Source organism: Myotis lucifugus, unplaced genomic scaffold (assembly GCF_000147115.1).
Source record: "Myotis lucifugus unplaced genomic scaffold, Myoluc2.0 scaffold_69, whole genome shotgun sequence".
Lineage (NCBI taxonomy): Eukaryota > Metazoa > Chordata > Mammalia > Chiroptera > Vespertilionidae > Myotis > Myotis lucifugus.
In genome coordinates, this window is record NW_005871117.1 from 4,005,508 (window position 1) to 4,029,015 (window position 23,508).

Here is a 23,508-nt window from a genome sequence, read left to right on the forward strand (position 1 = left end):
TCAAGGGCATGTACCTTGGTTGCGGGCACATTCCCAGTGGGGGGTGGGCAGGAGGCAGCTGATCGATGTTTCTCTCTCATCGATGTTTCTAACTCTGTATCCCTCTCCCTTCCTCTCTGTAAAAAAAACCCAATAAAATATATTTTAAAGAAAGAAAGGAAAAGATTCTGCGATGAAGTGCCAGGTGTCTAGAGTGAGGGGAGTGGTGTCGCTGGGGAGAGGGCGTGGCGGCTCGCGCGCTACTTCCGCTTACGCCTGCTCTACTACGCCCCTCGGCACGTTGACGCTGGGCTTTCCACGCCCCATTTTACAGCAGCCGTAAAGTGCGGTGTCGTGACCACGCCCTTTCTTGCGGCTCTTGTGACGCAGGCGCCCTGGGCTTTTTGCGCGGGAAAAGGCAGCAGTTCGGAACTAGCCGGGGCTGCTGGAACCCACTGTTTTCGCGGAGTCCGCCGCTGGCCCCGCGCCTCTGCCGGCCATGGGGCTGCTGGAGCAGTGCGAGCAGGTGTTCGGTACCGCCGACCTTTACCGGGTGCTGGGGGTGCGGCGCGAGGCCTCGGACGGCGAGGTCCGACGCGGCTACCACAAGGTGTCCCTGCAGGTGCACCCGGACCGGGTGGGCGAGGACGACAAGGAGGGTGCCACCCGCCGCTTCCAGGTGCGCGAGCCCCTGCCCCGCCGGCCCCGGGCGTCTGTGCTGCGGTCTAATGGCCGGCCGGCCCCTCCCGGGAAATGCCCGGAGCCCGGCCTGGCGTTTCTACTGTTTCTCGCCGGCAGCAGTGAAGGGGCGAGGGTGACTTGAATGCTCTTTCCTCGCAGATCCTCGGGAAAGTCTACTCCGTCCTGAGTGACAAGGAGCAGAGGGCCGTGTACGACGAGCAGGGGACCGTGGACGAGGACTCGGATGTGCTCAGCCAGGATCGGGACTGGGAGACGTATTGGAGGTTACTCTTTAAAAAGGTAGAAACAAAAGGAAAAGGTAGAAGACTCTGGAGACTTTCGCGACGATTCATTCCTATTATTTACTCAACAAATGCTTATTGAATGCCTCTGAGGCATTGAATTGTGTGTGAAGGAAGGGGAATTTGGCCTTGAAATACACACACACAGGCATCCCCAGGAGGTGCATACTGTGCTGGGCGTCTTTGCTGAAGAACAAATGTATTTGGCCGCTGGGTGAGCCCCGGGTGTTTTTCTATGTACATGTACACATGCCCTCTTACTGAGATGGGCCTTGCGTTGCCTGTTGATGGAGAGTGCTTGCTTGTAGTAGAAAGGGGGGTGCTTAAGTTTTGACAAGATGTGCCTTGTTTTACGTATCCAAATGTCAGTCCTGAGTGTGCCTCTGGATCCCTTCCCACCCCTGGAAACTTCACTTAAAATTTCCTGGTCCGTAATTCAGTAGTTGTGAAGGTCGGAGTAGGGAAAACTATGGAAAAGCTTCGGCTGAGAAAATTTTTGGAACGCTTTTTGGAGAATCAGGGATTGAGACCTGTATGTCCTTTACACCCAGTTTCAGCTCAAGCAACTGTTGTATTTTGGGAGAAACATTTCAACACCTAAATTTAGCTTTCCTAGAATACCTTTTAAAATAAAGTTAAAGCATATGTTTCTTATTTTTTTAGATATCTCTAGAAGACATTCAAGCTTTTGAAAAGACATACAAAGGTTCTGAAGAAGAGCTGGCTGATATTAAACAGGCCTATCTGGACTTCAAAGGGGACATGGGTCAGATCATGGAGTCGGTGCTGTGCGTGCAGTACACGGACGAACCCAGGATAAGGAACCTTATTCAGCAAGCCATTGACGCTGGAGAAGTCCCATCCTATAAGGCCTTTGTCAAAGAATCGAAGCAAAAGATGAATGCTAGGAAAAGGAGGGTAAGACTTTGAATGCTATTTATTATTTATATATTGACTGCTTCCAAAAAGAGTTTGAGAATATTGACAGTAATTGAAATATAGACAAAACTGTGAAATAAGGATAAGGACTAACTTGCTATGTAGTTCTCATCTAATAAAATGAGCATATCAGTTCATCGGGGAAACTTGTTTTCCCTGGTATGTTGTGCTTCAGAGGATTTTACTACTGATTATTTAAATAATATCATCTTGAAATATTTGTCATATGGGCCGATTCTTGTACCTTTGCTGAGGCATTTCTCAGTAGTGGGGTTCAGATACCTAGGCTTACACAGTGGTTCTCAGTTAAGGGGTGAGGGAGAGGACAACAGACTCTTAAAAAGATAATACTGTGTCTGCTTAATACAGATTCCTTTGCTCTTGCCCAGGTTGATTTTTGATTTGGGTCCTGAATATACATGTTAAAAAACTATTGCGTTTACTTTTTAAATTCCAAATTTACTTTGAAGAACACTTTTTGGAGAATCAGGGATTGAGACCTGTATGTCCTTTACACCCATATGAAACTAGAGTTGGTGGAGGTAGGGATGGTGGTAGGGGAAAGGAACTCAAGGACAGCTGGGGTTCTGGGAGGGAGTCATTCAAAGTTGCAAACATCTGTGCCTCTGGTCTGGGGAAAAGCCAGACTGGTACCTAAGTAACCATTGCTTCGACCTGGCCTTCATAATGGGAACTCCATGGAGAGTATACAGTGTAAGAGGCAGACACTGCCCTTAGTTTGTGTGGCTGGATTCGGGGTGAACGTAGGTCTGCAGCTTTTAGATACAAGATGACACAAAGGAAAGCTGAAGTATGTTGAGAAGTGGAATGTGTATCAAGAGCTATCGTTTTGACTCATAGGGTACCTTTATTTAGACTCAAGCAGTTCAAGTTGGTGATTATTTTCTCAGGTGAAACTTAGCACAGCAGTATCTAGTAGTAGGATATTAGCTTGAGAAACTTCTCTAGAGTATTGTGAGGAGGGGTTGGCAGTTTTGAGAGCGATTCCAGCAAACGAACTTGGGAAGGGGGTACAATATCAAAAGAAATTGGATCAAGACTGAAAGTAGATAGTGGAAACTGTGTCTCTTTATTGGAATAACAAGGTCCTAATGTATCATCATTCCCACTATTAATAGTATTTATTACTATTTAGAAAATTCACGGGGGTTGGGACCTCTTAATAGTTTTAGCTGTTGCCCTGAAGGAAAAAACAACTTATTAACCTTTACCAAGGTACTGTAGTGGTATTTTGGAATCAGTGCCCTAGTAAATTTTGGTCAAAAAAAGTGGCTTTGAAATCAGGTAAAGAAAAGTTAAAACTGAATTTGTTAACGTTTATTCTGACTACTTGGGAAATTTTAAACTAGGGTTGCTTTCAAAGCTGCCACCAGTCACATGTAGTAAATTGGGTTTCCAGAGGAAGAATCTGAGGTGCCTTTATCCTGGCAGTATTTTTGAGGACATCCTTGGTTAAGCTCTCCATGCATTTTGTTTTCCTTCCTATCATCACATGGTTATTAACATGTTAAGCGCCCAGTCAGTCACTGGTGACTGACACTATACTTTCTGTCCGGAAGACAAAACAGGATGGGCGCTTAACATGTTAATACCAAACTACTTGCTACCCCTAACAAATTGAAATGGGGAAAACTCAGAAATGCTTACTGGAATCAGAGGATATACCGCTTGCTGTCAGCAATTTTGCCTTTTAATGAATGCCGTGTTAATGTAATTTTATTCTAAATAATCCTCAAATTGAAAGGGTCTTATAAATTTGCTTTTGGCAAAGGGTATATTTTTAGGATGCCATGGAGTCACATGTGAATATCTGTTTTAGGCCCAGGAAGAGGCTAAAGAAGCAGAAATGAGCAGGAAGGAGTTAGGACTTGATGAAGATAATTTGAAAGCACTCATTCAGGTAAACTTGGCAGCTGTCTGTGAAGGTTTGCTGCCATTGCCATTTCTTTATGTTCTTGTTCTGATTCCTACAGCTATTTTGGAGTATATGTGTAATGTTTTTTTTTTTCTTTTAAGACCTAATTCATATATCATATTCACCTTTTTGAAGTGTACAACTCAATGGTTTTTAATATATTCATCAAGTTGTACAACCATCAGCACTAATTCCAGAACATTTCATCACCCTAAAAAGAATCTCTTTACCCATTAGCAGTCAGTCACTCCCCATTCTTCCTTCCCACCACTATGTACTTCTGTCTCTTTCAATAGTCTTGTGTTTTGAAAGCTTGTGTTTTAACTCTCAAACAGAACAGACAAAAGGATCGGCAAAAGGAAATGGACAATTTTCTGGCTCAGATGGAAGCAAAGTACTGCAAACCTTCCAAAGGAGGAGGGAAAAAAACAGCTCTCAAGAAAGAAAAGAAATAATGGAATTTTCTCTTCAAAGGTCGTTAGGGGTTAATTAGTGCCATTGTAGGAAAGGTAAAGTCAAGATCTGAAGACAAAAGTCAATTCAACCCTTGAGAAAAATTCTCTTCCACCTAAACTATTCAGATTGAGAATGTAAACCAGTCTCTCAACCTGATCTTCTATCCTAGAAATCCCCTGACATTCTGTGAATTTTAGTCCTCCTGTGAAGGAATTTGGTGATGGTCATTGAGGAAAGAGGGGGAGGTTGGTATACTTCTGACAGCACTTGCTTCTGTGGATCTTTTGTACAAGGAACTTTACCTAGAATGTGGATCTGTCCATACTTCCGTTACCAGCTGTCATTTTGCCACAAGAATGAGCTGCAGAGTATTCAGAGCGATGTGTGTGTTTATTAGAACAAGTACGCTACCTGGCTAGAATGTCCTCAGAACACTTGCTGGACATTGTCTTCTAAATACTTGACAGTGCTTTCAGTCTTAAAACTCTTGAATACATCCTCTCTTTTTGTTTTTGTTTTTTTACTCAAACAGGTTTTTGTACTCTGCTTCAAGTATAGGAGAAACAGATGTTCACATTACTTCAAGCATCTTTATGACTTAATACATGATTAAACTAAACAAGTAAAAAATGACTTAAATTTTTAATGATCACTGGGATATTACTGCTGAACGTCCTTGGGTAGGTCACTAAGCTTGTCTGAACTTGTTTTCTCATCTATGAAAGGGTGAGGGAGTTTGGGTAAACGACTTCTTAGAGACTCCCCTGACTTAACGCTAACTCCGAAAGGCAAGCCATCAGTGGTTGGTTTTCATGCGCTTGTGGTATTGATTTGTGAAAATAGTACAGAGATTTTCACTTATACTTAGTCAAATTGTATGTATTCATTAGGATATGTGGAAGTTTTTAAGGGACTGTTCAACTTAAAATCTCTGATTTTAGACTAATTATATTCAATGCCATATGCCCGAAACAAGCCTGGTACCTTTATGTATCATGATTTATCAGCGATATAAACACATGACATGCTTTCAGTTTGTGATTATAAACAAGGTTAAAAAAATACTCTTTAATTGTATTAAAATATAATTTAATGCAGATTGTTTGAAGCATCTTTCTTCATATAATAGCATTAGAACACTTTGATATAAAAAAAATTACCCCAATTTATGATCACTTGAATTTATCCCTCTGAAGATTAACAATAAGATTTAAAAAAAACGGTATGATCATCAAAACTAAAGTTCAATGAAATTTTAAAAAAATAAATTTAAGCCATAGTTAAAACCATTGCTGCATTCATGAGTACACTCAGGAAAAGGTCCATGGTAAAATGAGAAGAATGCCGAAGTTCTCTACTTCTGCTCTTAGGATATGTTGATACTGGAATAATCGCCAGGTGTCTGAAATTTTAGGGAATTGTATCTTGCTGGCTCACTAACAGAAAGATTCTATAAATTTTTTAATTGACTTTTAGAGCTACAGGAGAAAATCTGGCAAGTTGAGTTTAATATTTGGAAAAAAAATGTGACCACTAAATTACTTTAAGAAAGAAGCGTAACCTGATATTAAGCAGGCATTGTGAGGTTGAGCTGTCCTATCTGAAAAAAGTAATATGCATTACGATTTATTACATATGCTACTTTACACTAGTGTTCAACATTTTTGTTTTTAATTAACCCTTCCATATCTTTCTGCTTATGGGATTGGACATGCAAAGAGAAAGCTTTAGGAATGACATCTGTTTGATGAGTAGCTCAAATTTTTGTCAGTCCTGTCTCCTGAAAATGATTCAAAACTGAGTACAACTCCAGAAATTAATATAAGCAGTATTCCAATGCCAGTGACAGCTTAATGTTATTAATCATTTGCTGTTTTCTGTGTATGTGTACTTTCAGAGAATCCTATAATAATTGAACTGTTCATTGTTAACAGACAACATGAGCAGTGATTTGGGAGTAGTTAATTCTTTTTGGGTACAAAACTTTACTGTCTAGTGGAATAGTTAATGCTGAAAGAAGACAGTAACTGGGGATAGAAATAGTACCCATATAATCTTTGGCAGATGCTTTGTTTTCTCAGTCAGTTTTACCAAAATAACTCTTCATGAAGATAGCTTCAAGTTGTCTCTTGTAAACAAACTGCATCACACGATGAGTGAACACTGATTTATGAAGTCTTCCCACATGTTCCCTGTAGCCTGAAAGAGGTTCTCATTTGCTCTAAGGTCCCTGCCTGGTTCTAGAGACTGGTCCACTTCTGTTTTGAGTTTTTGTAGACCCATGTGATTGAGAACCTGTCAGACAAAGGACATCACAGAGTAACATTAGTAGACAGTGTAGATTTGGTAAACTCAAATTCATACCTAAGGGCTTTGTTGCTCCAATAATCAGCTGGGATTTAAATTTGGAGACTGGGAACAAGTAGTAAAGTATATATTTACCAAGGCAATAAAAACCTTGCATATTTTATGAAAAAACAAAAATCCATACTAAGATATAAAAGCAGTAACAGTTTTAGAGAGGAGTCCACTAATTGAAAAAGACTAAAATGTGTTTCACTTAAGTAAATGTTACACTAGTTACATCTGACCATCAGCATGGCTGAATGTAATAACTTAGCTCAGAGGCAGGATTGCTTCTCTATGATGACTGATCCAATAAAATAATCCATTGAAAGTATTCAAAGACTACCTCACTGCCACTAGAAACTGAACTAGGAGAATTCACTTGGACTACAGAGATCGTTGGAGGCAGGTTATTTTTTAATATACGAGCTGATTAATCTTATTAACAGCAAACATCAGCTACCCCATTTCTAAGTTTCACCTACAAAATGAGAATGACCTGGTGGTGGTAAGACCATTTTAGGAAGAATTAAGACATTCTTAAATTTTCTCCCACCACTTATGCAAAAATAGAAGCATAGAATATAACTTAGAAACCAAAAAGTAAATGGGAAAGACTCAGACTCAGAAGCATATCTTGACATTTTAGAATTTCTTTTGTCTTACCTTGCCTAGCAGGATAACTGACCAAAGCATTTAATCTATAGCAATATGAATTTTGCCTACATAATGTAGTGTTTAAATGTTAGGAAAGTGATTTATTTGGCTGAATTACTTTTAGATTTAAAAGAGTTCTATAGCTGAAACCAGTTTGGCTCAGTGGATAGAGCATCGGCCTGTGGACTGAAGGGTCCCAGGTTCGATTCCGGTCAAGGGCATGTACCTGGGTTGTGGGCACATCCCCAGTAGGAGATGTGCAGGAGGCAGCTGATCGATGTTTCTCTCTCATTGATGTTTCTAACTCTCTATCTCTCTCCCTTCTTCTCTGTAAAAAAAAAATCAATAAAATATATTTTAAAAAAAAAGTTCTATATACTTTGCCAGAGTGGTGAGTCTCAGGTTGATTTACATATGAGAAAACCAAAATCCAGAATTTTTTGGCTCTGAACTATAGCGCTCTTCTCTTTATTATACCCCATCTTCCAAAATGAATTTGAGGTAACTTAGAAAATGTAGGAAAACAAAATATAATAAAACCCGGAGGAAAGGAAAATAAGCATAGGAAAAAATATATAGGACAAAGAAAGGCAGGGTCTTAACATAGCCGCATAGTAGTCAAATAAGTCATGGCCTCACCTGTCGCTCCATATCCCCTACCAGGTCGGGCCTGATGAGGATACTCAACAGCACATGAATGACGATACTGCGTGTCCGGCTGAAAAAAAAAAGTGGAGACACTTTTTTCAATGCTATGTCTCCCAAAGGATAGTATGTTAGTAGATTTACAAGGGAAAACCTTGAAATCAGACAACAATTTAAATGGCATTATCTGCTAATCCTATAGATAGGTTGGCTGAGTGCATTCTGTTATATTCCAAGGAAAATAATCCCAAGCCAGAAGCCCATAAAGCCATTTGTTAACTTGTAAAAATGGCAAGTTCTATAATTTTATTAATATGCCTTTAAAAAATCTTAGCATTGATAAATAACCCATGTGGTTTAATGTTTCTAAATATAATTGGCTGCCTAGGGAATGTCATCCAATTTCTATTGCCTGCTGACTGTTTAAGACAACAGAACAGAGCCTTTCAGTAGCACTGAAATATCGATGACTTGTATACTTGAAATGGGACTCTCGATATGAATCTCAAACATTACAAAGTTACCACAAGGGATTTAAAGATTTTAAGCTCTGACTAAAATATTAAAATGCAAAATAACGAAAAAAGCTATCCAGCCATCTCGCTGGCACTTCTGGGATAAAAAAAACCTCCCTCAGTTCCATGTCAGAGCACTAAAATCAAGAAATTTCAGGAATTTTTTTCTGGTGAAGCCCCATGTTTTTGATCAGGTGTCAGCGCAAACTTCGTGTTTGTAGAGGGCCAGATTGTAAATGTTCTAGACTTTGAGGCACACACTGCTGCTGTTGGACCTACTCAGCTCTGCATTTGTACTGGAAAGCAGCCAGAGACAGTACGCGAATGAGCGTGGTGGCTCTGCCCTCGTAAAACCTAATAAAACAAAACAAAAGCAGGTAGTAAGTCAGATGGCTCATGAACGGAGCTTATGGACTCCCATTCTAGGTGAGAACAGTGCTGGTCTGGCAGTGCCTGGCCAGGCCTCTCATCTAGTGCTCTCAGTTACACTGAGCTACTAGCTCATATCCCTTTTCATGAGAGCAAATTGGGAGAGAAATGGCTATGGTAAGACATTTATACTTTTATTATTATAAACTATGAAAATGAAACTGAATTTTTTTCAGGTGTTCAGCTTTACTCCTAAGGTAACCAAAATTAAATATTTGATATGACTCTAGCTATAGAATATAATCATTAAACACTGCTTAACAAATGATCTGGATCAAATTATGAGAATACAAATGTAATAAAGGTTTTCAAACTTCTTAGGATTCACATCTAGTAAGAATTAGAAACGCTCAGAGTTCCCTTTTGCCCATGTTTTAGATGAATCTCACCCTAAAATCAAGCCTTCTGAGGTCTATTGGGGTGAAGTGTTCCCCCCAAGTTTATATCTGCCTGGGACTTATGAGTGTGACTTTACTTGGAAATAGTATCTATACAGATATAATCAAGTTAAGTTGAGGTCATACTGGATTGGGGTCATACTGAATTTCAAGCCTAAATTCAGTGACTGGTATCTTTATAAGAGGGAAATTTGGAAGAAGGCTATGTGAAGACAGCAGGAATTGGAGAAGCATCTGCAGGCCAAGAAATACCAAGGATTGCTGGCAGCCATCAGAAGCCAGAAGAGATTCTTCCCTAGAGTCTGCAGAGGGAACATGGCTCTGCCGACACCTTAATTTTAGACTTTCAGGCTCTGGAACAAAATAAATTTCTATTGTCTTAAGCCACCCAGTTTGTCATAATTTGTTATGACAGCCCTAGGAAATTAATACAGTGTCCGTCCATTCATTTATTCTCATTCTAGTGGAGGAAAGATTGTATGGTGTTTTAGGCTCTAACAGTTCCCGAGTTGTGAGTTGGGATAAGTGGGCTAAACACCATCCTGAAAACTGGTATAGGTTGTGCAGCCACTGGTTCCTGGCTGAAAGTGTGGCCCCAGGCACTTTCCTGGCTCAACAAGCCCTCTTGTCACAAAGCAGAGGAGGTGGGCTGAGCTCCTGGCATACAACTGGGCAAGGTCAGTGCATGACCAATCTCCCAACCAAGTTTTTTCTATTACTTGCTTAAAGGTAAAGGGCTAGGAAATGTACGAAGTAGTAAGGCAATGTTAGCATCTCAACTAAAAGCCCATCCACCAGTCCACATCATCATCTGATACCACTATTGGTGTAATTCCATGAGAGCAGCGTTAGAGAATGAATTTATGCTGATCTGATATGCACTGGGGTTTAACACTTTTTTTTTTTTATTTTTTTTGCTTATTCTCAGAAATATCTAACTTTAATTTTGTTTAGAATTTGTAATTTATACATCAGGCATTTGTGTGTGTTACATGCTGCTGAGTTGGCACTGACTCCTGGTGACTCTATGAATGAGTGATGTCCACAGTGTTCTGTCCTCAGCGGCCCTGCTCAGCTCCTGTCGACTTATGCCTGTGGTTTCTGTTACGGAGTCAATTCATCTCATATCTGGTTTTCCTCTATTCCAGCTGCCTTTTATTTTTCCCAGCATTACTGTCCTTTCCAAAAAACCCTGACTTCTCATAATGTGCCAAAAATAGGATAGCTTCAGTTTGTCATTTTGGCCTAGAGTGATATTTCAGGTTTAATTTATATTTTACCTTATTCTATAAGTTAAAAAAGTGAGTTGCAAAGACCAGTTAGAATTTCAGCAAAATGTACTTACAACACTTTTCATTGTTAGAACCTCAACTTTTAGTTTGGAGTTGATGAAGCCACTATGTAATGTCTTAAGTCTGCCAAACTAGTTTCTTCCTTTCCCCAACTACCAAGACCATAGAGGAAACATGTCACTACCAGAAATGACTGAGTTGTATTGGGCCTGGAGAAAAAGTCAGGTAAAAGGAGCCTCTCCTGGGGCTGCTGACGTTTAGGCTCATTCACTACCGCACTTCGAGCTCGATTAGAATCGCCATGGGTTTTCTGTGGAGGAGGCAAAATTACAGAAACAATTAAAACCATTTATTGTGCATGTCCTATATCAACCCTACTGGGTATGGTAACTGCAGGCCAAGTACCTCCAATTCCATTGTCATTAAATAGAATTAATTATGTACTTTTGATAAAATACAGTATAAATTAAGATCAGAATACAAATCCTACTGAATTATTTATTACCCATGAGGAAGCACATGGAAAAGTAATAGGAAAGAGACATACCGTTTGCCTTTGTGTCCCCACAGTGCTCATGTGTTCCTCTTCAGCTGTGCCAATAGGTGGCAGCAGATTATTTCGACTCAGGGGCATTGGTGAGGGAGAAGAGAGGTAATTGGCCATCACTGGGCTGCAGATCCCACCAGTGAATACCAGGACACGAAAGCATAAAGTTAGAACAATACAAGAAAACTGATCAGAATAAAGAAAAAATTGAAACATGAAGCACACAAAGCTTTAAACTAAGTTTTTAAGTAATGAGATCTCAATAAAAGGATTTTGGTTTTTTTTCATAGTATTTCATAATTTTTGTTGAAACTATCCTGGACACAGAGCAGAAGTTGAATCTTTCTCTCACAGAAAACTAGAACAAAACAGCTTTTCCTATCTGGTGTTGCAGTTCTCTATCAATAATGGATTTGTAATTTCACATCTGATGGATTTCTCCACTGTTTTGGGCTTTCTGATTATCCTTTTAACTAATAACTATAATCCTCTGTAAAGCTCCTAAACTTGCATTTTCTTCCATGGGATTTGGAACAGTTTGCTCTATTACTCATACCCAAAACAGTAATTGGAACTGAATGATACTTTCTTGTCCCAGAAAAAAACAAAGCAACTTTTTTCCACTTTGAAAAAAAGCATTGTCAGAAGGGATGAGAGATTAACTATACATCAATACCACTCATCCCTAAATAAATCTATAGCTATCTCAGTATAGATATAGCCTGAGCAACATAATAAAATAGTGGTCAGGTGAGGTGTAACCCTGGTGTCCTGATAAAGACTTTTGGTGGTTTTGGACATATCTTTTAGTGAGTCTATTTGAATAAATTATAATGAGAAATTGAGAAATCAAAATCAAGAAATAACATGTTGGGAGATAAGTATAGTGACATGTACTTAATTCAGAAGCTGAATTCACAACAGAGTTATGGCCTTATTATTTCATACCTTTTATCATAGTCTTAGAAATAAGCTGTCCTAAGATGTTTTGTGAATTAACTAAAGAATTTTATTTTAGAAATTGGCTCATACGTATTTTTTGTACAACTCAGAGTGTCCACTGAATGAAGGGTGGGAAAAGGGGAGAGAATATGTTCAGTATTATTTCCTAAGAATTACTAAGGGATATTTTCCTGGAATATAAGCTATAAGCAACTACTTCTCTGAGGTTTATGCAGTTTTAGTTGTCAATGGAATAAGCAGTACCCAATGACACAGAAAAACATTAAAGAAGAATTAACTATTATTTTGGGATGAATTTCACTGAACATGTTCCCACTAAGGAAAATGTTGAATAATACATATACATATATCTATATTATTATATATCTTTTATTTCTTTGGTGTCACAAAGTATTCTAGCCAACATTTTATTTGTAGAAATAGAAATCTCTAGCTAAATCAACAGACCCAGTATCTGTATTTAATTAATATTTAAGCTCATTTTTAAATCTGTAGTGGATAGATTTAAACCAGTGTGCAATCATCATAAGAATACATAATAATAGTTTCTATACATATATTTCAATATTACATTTAAATTCATTCTGTATGTAAAGTTCCTGATTAGTTGTACTAGTTTCCAGAAATTCTGTTTTTGAAACCTACACTCGGGATCCTCTGAAGATTTCTTCCGTGGGTCTTGGAGTTCCAGCTTGTGAGCGGCTTGTGCTGATGGGATGAAGGGTGCGTGGTGGGGGATTGCGTCTCCTGGCGGACTGCACTGTATATGACAGAGATGATGTACAAAGCTCTAGGGCTCGATTTGACCAATTTCGGGTTGAAAAGATGGTACTGGACCCAGGCCTCATAAGTAGCTTGTCATCGAGATCTCTAGTGGCCAAATCAGAAACCCACAGTGAAATCAAGATTACTCTGTACCTGGAGATACAACTCGAAGGGTAAAAAACAGACTATAAAATACATTCAAGGGAGAAAAGTGCAAAAGTAAAATTGTTCAATAAGTAACCTAGTTTTCTGAAGTTACATAATGTAGCTCAGGCACAAGCATGTGTTCTTAAAGGGAGGACATGATGCCCTGGCCGGTGCTGCTCAGTTGGGCTTGTCCCGTGCAGAGCACATGCCCGAGTTGCAGACTGGATCCCCGGTAGGAGGCAGCCGAGCAATGTTTCGCTCTCACGTCAATGTTTCTCTCCCACTCCCTTCCTCTCTCTCTAAAAAGCAATTCAAACATCTTTTTTTTAAAAAAGGGACATGATTTCAGTCGTACATGTAATTCAGTAGAATGGAGATTTGGAAAATCAAGTCCTTTATCCACCTGCCATCACAGTCACTTTCTTCAGTTACTAGCGAAGGCTAATCTGAAAGGTACCTTCTCTGAAGTGCTTCCCAAAAGTTTACCCCAGGGACTGAGATTCCCACCATATGTCAGGCATGGCCTTGTGCTACAATAATGGCATCAGAAAGACAGTTGAAAGGTAAATATTGCTGCTTGGAAGCAATGTGGCTCCCACTACAGAGCTTAAACTGCTGAGCTATTTTGGAGCTTGCATGGGTAGAGGTTCGGGTTCTTTGGAAATCTCAGAACAGACAAAAGGTCCAGAGCCTTGTGCTGCCAAGGGCAGTAGGACCACATTTGCATAAACAACTGTGGTCCTCATTTGCATAAACAACTGTGAAACAGACATTTTTATGTTAGTACTTGGTTATATAAATACCTTTCCCAAATAGTTCAGTAGCTTAAACTCTGCCCTGCAGATTCAGGGTTATTGTATTAGTTTTTTAAGCAGATGAGAGGATGTTTGGCTCTATTGTAAGGCACCTAAGAAGACAGTATTTGCACAATGAAATGAAGGGGAAATGAAACAGTAAACCTCTGCCATGTACTCTTTGGCTTTCAGCAAATTCCTGCTCAACCTTTCCGGCCCCATTGGTGTCCTCTCGTGCAAAATGTGCCTCAGTGTTTGGAAAACTTTGAAGGGAAAGTACCTATCAAGGAATTAGGGCTAAGCCTTGAGCATTACAAGAGGTCTTTCTGGTCTTTCTGCTTGCCTAACCACTCACTTAGGCATTTTCTTTATACATCCTACTTTCATACTTCTGGATTCGATTATCACCTCTAGCCAAGTGACTTTAGATCAACTGCCAAAACTGACCTCTTTCAACACATCTCAAACCAACTTATCTTCCCAAATAAGCTTCTCTTGAGTTTGAAAATTCAGAGCTGAACATGATTCCTCTATTTTTATAGAATTTGATTTCTTACAATATATCCTAGTACACTTCATTCTTTTCTCATGCTTTGCTACAACTTGAATGTAGACCATTAGTGGCTCATGCTTGAACTCTTGCATTAGATTCCTTACCGTCAGTTCCTACCATTTCAATCCAATATATGTTTTACTGCTTGAAATCTTTCAAATTCCTGATTTAAATATATGTGCTTCCCAACTGAAACTCATACATTGCTGGTAGGAGTATAAAATGGTACAATTACTTTGGAAAACTGTATGGCAGTTTCACTTCCAGATAATCACCCAAGAGAAATTAGAATATAGGTCTACAAAAACCTGTGCAAGAATATTTACAGTGTTTTTATGCAGACCAGTCCCAATGTGGAAACAGCCCAAATGTTCATTAACAGAAGAATAGATGAACAAATTGTATATTCTTAGAATAGCATATTGCTTGGCAATAAAAGAGAAGGTAACATGCATCATGGATGGATATCAGAAACATGGCATTCAATACCTCCCATAATTTAGTACCAAGCTTCATTAATTTCATAGTTTTTTCTTTCCCACTAATTGCACTATGGTCTATTTTAATTCTCAAAGATTGTCAATAATCTTTGGTCAGAAGCATTAAAGTTCTGACCTATCTCCTATCCTATTATAGCAAAAATGGTCCTTTTAAATATTTTGTATTTTTCCTTCTCAAAATCTTTTCACACATCAATTCTCCTACCTAAAATAGCCTTACTGCTTTTCATTGCTTATCCAAACTCCATTTTTCAAGGAAGAGTTCAAAATGTACACTTAGCCACCGAAATGCCTTCCTTCTTTGGGGTTGCCATAGCACTTCCTCTGGATACCTCACACTTAGCACTAAGTCATAAAAATGCCCTATAAGGCTAGGTCTCTTTCTACCTGTGTGTGTTTTATTTCTCCAGTTATATTATCAGCTCTTTGGGGGTGGAGACCATTTCCCTTAGATGTTTTTATTCCCAAGATGTCTGATTGCCTGGTAGCTACTCAATACGTACATGTTGATTGACTGATTTTTCTTCTACTTAAACTTTATAGACTATTAGAATTTTGTACTACTTACAGGAGTTTGTCCATCAGGGAGAGATTTCTTGGCTGTAGAGGCATCCCATGAACCAAGAGACCGTTGACATTTGGCTGATGACCACCTGTTGCTTGACAGAGACTCATCTACATGTTAAAAGAAGATGTTACTCATTATTAGTTGGTGAAGATACCTGCTTAGTTTCCCAACTTTGCCAAAAGTTATTATTTCCAAATTAGGTCACATATATATTTTTCTCCTGTGCCTTAACTTTTGTAATATCTTTGCCAATAATCCAGCTTGGGGCCCCAAGTTCACCGTCAAGATGACAACAAGGTCATAGTTCTTTTCCTAAATGACAGCAGGAGGGAGAAGCCTGATCAACCTAGATGAAAGCACTTAGCAGCCACTGTTAAAAGGGAGAGAGGACCTTTATTGTTGTTGTTATTAGGAAAGAAAACACAAGTATGGAACCAAAAAAAAAAAAAAAAGGAACGCGACTTTCTAGGGAGCATGCCAGTGCCTTTCCCCACCCTCTTCCCCCAGGTGCATTTTCTTTGCCTCATTCTCTTTCTCCTAATCCCATTCCTTCTACAGCTCACATTTTTAAAAAAAATTTTTTTATTAAGTTATTACATGTGTGTCCTTATCCCCACATTACCCCCCAACCCCCCCTACTCATGCCCTCACCCCGCTGTTGTCTGTGTCCATTGGTTAGGCCTATATGCTAGCATATAAGTCCTTTGGTTCATCTCTCTTCCTTACCCACACCCTCCCCTACCTTCCCTCTGAGGTTTGATGGTCTGATTGATGCTTCTCTGTCTCTGGATCTGTTTTTGTTCATCAGTTTATGTTGTTCATTATATTCCACAAATGAGTGAGATCATGTAATATTTATCTTTCTCTGACTGGCTTATTTCACTTAGCATAATGCTCTCCAGTTCCATCCATGCTGTTGCAAATGGTAAGAATTCCTTCTTTTTTTAAAAAAATATATTTTATTGATTTTAGAGAGGAAAGGAGAGGGGGAGAGAGAAACATCAATGATGAGAGAGAGGGGCAAAGGATCTAAATAGAACCTTTCAAAAGAGGACATTCAGAAAGCCAAGAGACATATGAAAACATGCTCAAAGTCACTAATCATCCGAGAGATGCAAATCAAAACAACAATGAGGTACCATCTCACACCTGTCAGAATGGCTATCATCAACAAATCAACAAACGACAAGTGCTGGAGAGGATGTGGAGAAAAAGGAACACTTGTGCACTGCTGGTGGGAATGCAGACTGGTGCAGCCACTATGGAAGACAGCATGGAGTTTCCTCAAAAAGCTGGAAATGGAACTTCCATTTGACCCTGTGATCCCACTTCTAGGAATATATCCCAAGAAACCAGAAACACCAATCAGAAAGGATATGTGCACCCCTATGTTCATAGCAGCACAATTCACCATAGCTAAGATCTGGAAACAGCCTAAGTGCCCATCAGTAGATGAATGGATTAGAAAACTGTGGTACATCTACACGATGGAATACTATGCTGCTGTAAAAAAGAAGGAACTCTTACCATTTGCAACAGCATGGATGGAACTGGAGAGCATTATGCTAAGTGAAATAAGCCAGTCAATGAAGGAAAAATACCACATGATCTCACTCATTCATGGATAATAAAGACCATTACAAACTTTTGAACAATAATAGATACAGAGGCAGAGCTGCCTCAAACTGATTGTCAAACTGCAGTGGGAAGGCCAGAGAGGGTTGGGGGGCAGAAGGGAGGGGAGTAAGAGATCAACCGAAGGACTTGTATGCATACATATAAGCATAACTAATGGACATAAGACACTGGGGGGTAAGGGAGGGCAGGGATTGTCAAGGGCGGGGGGTGGGGGAAGGACACATATGTAATACCCTTTGTAATACTTATTATAATATTTTTTTTAAAAAAGAATAAAAAAATAAAAATAAATAAATAAATAAAAAATTAAAAAAAAATTATGAGAATCATTGATTGGCTGCCTCCTGCACGCCCCCCACAGGGGATCGAGCCCGCAACCCAGGCATGTGCCCTTGGCCGGAATCAAACCCGGGACCCCTCAGTCCACAGGCCGATGCTCTATCCATTGAGCCAAACCAGCTAGGGCAAGAATTCCTTCTTTTTTACCGCAGCGTAGTATTCCATTGTGTAGATGTACCACAGTTTTTTAATCCACTCATCTATTGATGGGCACTTAGGCTGTTTCCAAATCTTAGCTATGGTGAATTGTGCTGCTGTGAACATAGGGGTGCATATATCCTTTCTGATTGGTGTTTCTGGTTTCTTGGGATATATTCCTAGAAGTGGGATCACTGGGTCAAATGGGAGTTCCATTTTTAGTTTTTTGAGGAAACTCCATACTATCCTCCACAGTGGCTGCACCAGTCTGCATTCCCACCAGCAGGTCACGAGGGTTCCTTTTTCTCCACATCCTCGCCGGCACTTGTCATTTGTTGATTTGTTGATGATAGCCATTCTGACAGGTGTAAGATAGTACCGCATTGTTTTGATTTGCATTTCTCGGATGATTGGTGACTTTGAACATGTTTTCATATGTCTCTTGGCCTTTCTTCTGTCTTCTTTCGAAAAGTATCTATTTAGGTCTGTTGCCCATTTTTTGATTGGGTTGTTTACCTTCCTTTTGTTAAGTTGTATGAGTTCCCTGTAAATGTTGGAGATTAAACCCTTATACCCTTATCAGTGATAACATTTGCAAATATGTTCTCCCATGCAGTGGCCTTTCTTTCTTTTTTTAAAAATATATTTTACTGATTTTTCACAGAGAGAAGGGGAAAGAGAGAGTTAGAAACATCGATGAGAGAGGAACATTTATCAGCTGCCTCCTGCACACCTCCCACTGGGGATGTGCCCGCAACCAAGGTACATGCCCCTGGCCGAAATCGAACCCGGGACCCTTCAGTCCGCAGGCCGACGCTCTATCCACTGAGCCAAACTGGTTAGGGCGTGCAGTGGCCTTTCTTTGGTTTTGTTGATGGTTTCCTTTGCTGTGCAAAAGCTTTTTATTTTGATGTTTTTATCTTTGTGACTTTCTAAATAAACTTTACCTTATAGTTTGAATCTTGGCTCTGAATTCTTTCTTAGCCAGAACTCAAGTACTGAGGAGACTGAACCAAGGTCTGGTCTGACTCCACTGGTCTAACACCTGGTGCCATTTTTGCCCCCAAAATTGTAATTATAGAATCCAAATAAATGGCTTAAAAGAAGAAAAAATAAGGGTAAACTATAACATGGTTTTTCACCATCGCTCTACACAAACTAATCCTTTCTCCTTCACTACCGCTGGAGTCGTCAGCTCTCAATGATAACCAAAATTCTGAAGACTATTTATTGGAAGGAGTTAATCCTATTGTTGCAACGTTAGCAGGATTTAATCTTACTTGGACGCACATCACTACCTCAGAGTACTGTTTCTTTTCTCTCTCAGGTCATCTCCTTTGCCATGCATTTTCCTCTTGCTTTTTCTTTCAAGAATGTTTGGATTAACACTTCTTACTTTTATCAGTAATCAGAACCATTGAAGTCAACTAATTAGGGCTTAGGTTTCCTAAACCATTGCCAAGCCATTCAACATGTAGAAGTATTTTATTACTATCCAAGGAACATAATTTCACCTGGTCACCCTTTAATGTAATGAGGTATGAGCCTTGCTGATTTTATTTTTAAATAACACATTTATAAATCCAGCTGCACAATATCTGCTCAGTATACCAACAAACCACATATTCAATCTGGCCATAAAATGCAGGGTTGATGAGCATGGCACACAAAGATTAAAGTCTTTTCTTCCCTTCCCACTATGCTCCCTTTATCCCAACTCTTTTGCCACAAGTAACACTGAGAAACTATCATGTAGAAACTGGTTCTACATAATCATTACACAGGGATGAAAACAGTCATCAGCAGGCCCATCAACCTGCAAGAAATGGCCATCTTCATGCTCGCCCATAGACTTGAGACCACTTCTCTCTGTCCTCTCTGTTTTGCCTTTTACACCTAAGGGCTAAAACACCCCAAAAGAAAACACCAAGTATGGAACAAGTCAACAGATTCAAATACTTGGGGGAAGAACACAAAAGCCAAGTAGACACTGACAAGAAAAAAAGAAAGAAGGAATCAAATTCAAAGGATAGAATGTTAATGGCCTTAAAAAATCCGAGATTTGGTCTCTCTTTTCATCATACCTTTCATTCTTCCCAGAACAGGCTGACACATAGTTGAGTCTAGATCAGCCGTGGGCAAACTACGGCCCGCGGGCCGGATCCGGCCCGTTTGAAATAAATAAAACTAAAAAAAAAAAAAAAGACCGTATCCTTTTATGTAATGATTTTTACTTTGAATTTATATTAGTTCACACAAACACTCCATCCATGCTTTTGTTCCGGCCCTCCGGTCCAGTTTAAGAACCCATTGTGGCCCTCGAGTCAAAAAGTTTGCCCACCCCTGGTCTAGATTGAGCTGACTGAGAATAATTTAACCCTAATTTACTATTAATTTTTAAAACTGAAATTAAATTTGTCAATACACAGAATCACTGGATTATAGTGATAAACACAAAACTTTACTGAAAAAAATTGAGTCATAAATAATAAAGTTCAGGTAAATAACTGAGCAAACTTCTGGCAAAAACAGTCCTAGGTTCTCTAGTATATTCCCCTGTGGGGCTTACCGGATTTGAGGTGATGGACAGCACCTTAGACTGTGGCACTCGAGGTAAGACCAAAGGTTGTGGTTCACTCAGCACACAGGGGCTTTCTGGAGCCGATTTGGTGATTGCAACATTACTCTCATCATCTGAGCAGAGAAACAGAATGTTACCCATCTCCAGACCCACAGCAACAGTACTATGAAAAACAATCTCTGAGAATTCTGTCTGGAGCTAGGCTTCACTCATCTTTGCAGTCCAATTTCATACTGCCTGCATGGTTCAAAAAAACACTACCAAAATCCTCAAACCAATTGCATTTGAACATCTCTTCATGTATTTATTGGTCATGTGTATATCTTCTCTGGAGAAAGGTCTAGTCAGGTTATTTGCCCATTTTTACAGTTGGGTTGTTTGTCCTTTTGTTGTTGAATTGTAGTTTTGTTTGTTTGTTTCTGAGAAAGGAAGGGAGGGAGAGGAGGTAGAGAGAAACACTGATGTGAAACATTGATTGGTTGCCTACGGCACACGCCCCGACTGGGGATCAAACCTGTAACCTGGATAAGTGCCGTGGCCGAGAATCGACACTGCCACCATTTGGTGCACAGGATGATGCTCCAACCAACTGAGCCACACTAGCCAAGGTGAACTGTAGTTCTTTACATATTGTGGCTACTAGATTCTTATGAGTTGTATGATTTGTACATATTTGCTCCCATTCTGTAGGTGGTTTTCTCTTTCTTGATAATGTGTTTGATACAAAAAGTTTATTTTGATGATGTCCCAATTTATCTATTTTTTCTTTCGTCATTTGTGGGTTTGGTGTCATATCTAAGAATCTCTGCCAAACCAAATAATAAACTTGCAGATGCAAATAGCTCAACAAACTCCAAGAAGTAACATGAAAATCACTTCAACACACAAGCTCATGAAGACGTACTCTGTTTTCTTCTAAGAGTTATATAGTTATATAGTTATATAGTTTTAGTTCTTGAATGTGTGTCTTTTTTCCATTTTTAGTTGATATTTTGTATATGGTGTCAAGTAAGGGTCCAACTTCCTTCTCTTTTCCATGTGGCTGTCCAGTTGTTCCTATACCCTACTTAACCCCATTGAATGATCTTGGCATCCTTGTTGAAAATCAGTTGGACATAGAGTGTGGGTTTATTTCTGGACTTTTGATTGTATTCCATTGATTTCTATGTCTGTCCTATGCCAGTATCACACTGTTTTGATTACTGTAGCTTTGTATTAAGTTTCAAAGTCAGGAAGTGTGAGTCCTCCCACTTTTTTCTTTTTTAATATTGTTTTGTATATTCAGGGTACTTTGCATTTCCATCTGAATTTTTGGATCAGCTTGTCCAATTTCTGCAAAACAGGCATTTGGAATTTTGATAAGAATTATAGTCAACCTGTAGATCTATTTGGGGGATATTGCCATCTTAACGATTTTAAGTCTTTCAATCCATAAACACAGTTGTCCTTCCATTTCTTTAGGTCTTTTCTAATTTCTCTTAATAATGTTTTGTAGTTTTCAGTGTACAAGTCTTGCACTTCCTTGGTTAAGTTTATTTTATTCTTTCTGATGCTATTATAAATGAACTAGAGGCCTGGAGCACAAATTAGTGCACCAGTGGGGTCCAGCTGGCCCACCCTGATTGGGGCCGATGGGGCCAGGCGAGCTGTGGGGAGGGGACACAAGAGGTTGGCTGGCTGGCTCCGCCTCTGATCAGGGTGGGGGGGCAAATTGGGGGCAGGGCCGACCGAGAGGAGGGGCTGTGGGTGGTTGGCTGGCCAGCCCCACCCCTGGTTGAACTCCTGGTTTAACTGGTCATTGAAGGGACAATTTGCATATTAGCCTTTTATTATATAGGATTATTTTCTTAATTTCATTTTCAATTGTTCATTGATAGAGGCTGGAGAGAAGCATGATGGAGAAGGCATAAATTGCCTTGAATAGACTTAGTGGAAATCGGGATTTGGAGGGAAGGGCTCTGAAGGAAATGAGGAACATTTTATTAGAAGGGCCTGGCTGGTGTGGTTCAGTGATTGAGCATCAACCTATGAACCAGGAGGTCATGGTTCAATTCCCAGTCAGGGCACATGTACGGGTTACGGGCTGGATCCCCAGTGGGGGACATGCAGAAAGCAGCCGATTGATGAAGTTTCTCTCTCATCATTGATGTTTCTATTTCTCCCTTTCCCTTCCGCTCTGAAGTCAAATATATATTTATAGAAGGTGGAAGGGAGATGCTTGTTATCTGGTGGCAGTAAGGTTAATGAAGTGGTCTCCTGTGGTCATGTGAAAAGCAGAACTTTTAAGTGATAGTCTTGGTTATATAGCTAAGGAGATTTCCAATCAAATTGTTGAAGGTGAGGCCTGCTGCTTATAATAAAATATGAGATGAGGGAGATACATTGAAGAAAAAATTATTAAGCATAAATAAACCAGTACCTGATGATTTTAGAAATTCTCAGTCTCTCTAGATGGCAAAAGATTCTAAATGGAAGAAGGCTGTCAGAACCCCAAAATTCTATTGGCAGGAAGCAGCCTGATAAAACTACTTGGCTGCAAACATGTGCTACCTTTCATGAAAAATGAAAGATGACTCAGATAGTCAAACAAAGAGCCTGGTCAGTGGAGCAGAGAGTTGAGAGGATTATTTCCAGGCCTTGAAACTTGATGAATGAACTCCCAATATTTTCCCAGTTGGATTTCAGAATTGACATGGACCCTTTTTTACTTTCCGTCCTCCCACCCCCACCCTTTAAACTGGAATGTCTATAACTGTTATCCTTTCTCGGCCCACTATTGTATGTTGGGTGTGGAATCAGATAACTTGTCTCTAGGAATGGAATGGTTAGATTACATAGTTAGATGTTTAAATATCGGTGCATATAACCTTTAGTTTCACAGGTGTATGAATGGAAAGAAACTGTACCCCAGTAACTTTACTTAATGTATTACATCCAAGCACTTGACTCATAGGCGGACCTGATTTAGATGGTATATTTTGGACTTCTGGGCTGCTGGCTGTAATAAGAGGAGTCTCTTGGAAACCTTGGGAGGAGTTGAAAGTGTTTTTCCTGTGGGAGCACATGATCATTGGGCGCCAGTGGGAGGGTTGTAGTGGACAGACTCTAAGGTGGCTCCCCTGATGCTCACCTCTTGGTGTTCACCTTTGTGTAATCCCTGCCCTTTGAACGTGGGCAGGACCTGGGACTTTTTCAGACCAATAGGTGATGGTAAAAGTGATGGGATGTGATTCCCATTATTATGTTACATTATATTAGCTTGTCTTGCTAGTAAACTAGTTCTCAGTCTTTCTTGCTGTTTTTTAAGAAGAAAGCTGCCCTGACTACAAGAAACCGGATCCTTCCAAGAACACACAAAAGGGAAAGTAGATCCTTTTCTAGTTGAGCCTCTACATGAGAA

At 39.7% G+C, this 23,508-nt stretch overlaps 2 protein-coding genes across 7 annotated transcripts in view; one reads left to right on the plus strand and one right to left on the minus strand.

Moving 5' to 3' along the window:
- The first annotated feature begins 144 nt into the window (after positions 1 to 144).
- DNAJC9 (DnaJ heat shock protein family (Hsp40) member C9) lies at positions 145 to 13,766 on the plus strand. Of its 2 annotated transcripts, none has more exons than XM_023755117.1 (5): positions 145 to 658; positions 820 to 960; positions 1,626 to 1,880; positions 3,742 to 3,822; positions 13,668 to 13,766. In XM_023755117.1, the coding sequence occupies exons 1-5, from the start codon at positions 479 to 481 to the stop codon at positions 13,749 to 13,751; spliced, it is 741 nt and encodes a 246-aa protein (XP_023610885.1). In that variant the 5' UTR covers positions 145 to 478; the 3' UTR covers positions 13,752 to 13,766. The 2 variants fall into 2 exon arrangements, with proteins under 2 accessions (XP_023610885.1, XP_006090320.1); XM_006090258.3 differs by lacking the exon at positions 13,668 to 13,766 and adding an exon at positions 4,173 to 4,924 and having other exon boundaries at positions 151 to 658.
- FAM149B1 (family with sequence similarity 149 member B1) overlaps positions 825 to 23,508 on the minus strand; it is a 50,456-nt gene continuing 27,772 nt past the window's right edge. For 3 of the 5 annotated variants that reach the window (XM_006090259.3, XM_023755113.1, XM_023755112.1), the window contains 7 exons: positions 20,097 to 20,221; positions 15,413 to 15,519; positions 12,731 to 12,955; positions 11,123 to 11,246; positions 10,760 to 10,885; positions 7,936 to 8,014; positions 5,366 to 6,588 (listed from right to left, as the gene is read on the minus strand). In XM_006090259.3, coding sequence (XP_006090321.1) covers positions 6,515 to 6,588; positions 7,936 to 8,014; positions 10,760 to 10,885; positions 11,123 to 11,246; positions 12,731 to 12,955; positions 15,413 to 15,519; positions 20,097 to 20,221 — 860 coding nt within the window. In that variant the 3' untranslated portion in view covers positions 5,366 to 6,514. Of the gene's footprint in view, positions 951 to 5,365; positions 6,589 to 7,935; positions 8,015 to 10,759; positions 10,886 to 11,122; positions 11,247 to 12,730; positions 12,956 to 15,412; positions 15,520 to 20,096; positions 20,222 to 23,508 lie in introns of those variants that run through there. The other 2 variants (XM_023755109.1, XM_023755111.1) reach the window with 2 other exon arrangements.

What these genes read in the sequence shown, in the direction of transcription:
- DNAJC9 (XM_006090258.3), top strand. Translation starts at nt 479, where the DNA reads ATGGGGCTGCTGGAGCAGTGCGAGCAGGTGTTCGGTACCGCCGACCTT. An exon ending in GTGCCACCCGCCGCTTCCAG is followed by an intron (nt 659 to 819) that starts GTGCGCGAGCCC and finishes CTTTCCTCGCAG; the next exon opens with ATCCTCGGGAAAGTCTACTC. An exon ending in TGAATGCTAGGAAAAGGAGG is followed by an intron (nt 1,881 to 3,741) that starts GTAAGACTTTGA and finishes TATCTGTTTTAG; the next exon opens with GCCCAGGAAGAGGCTAAAGA.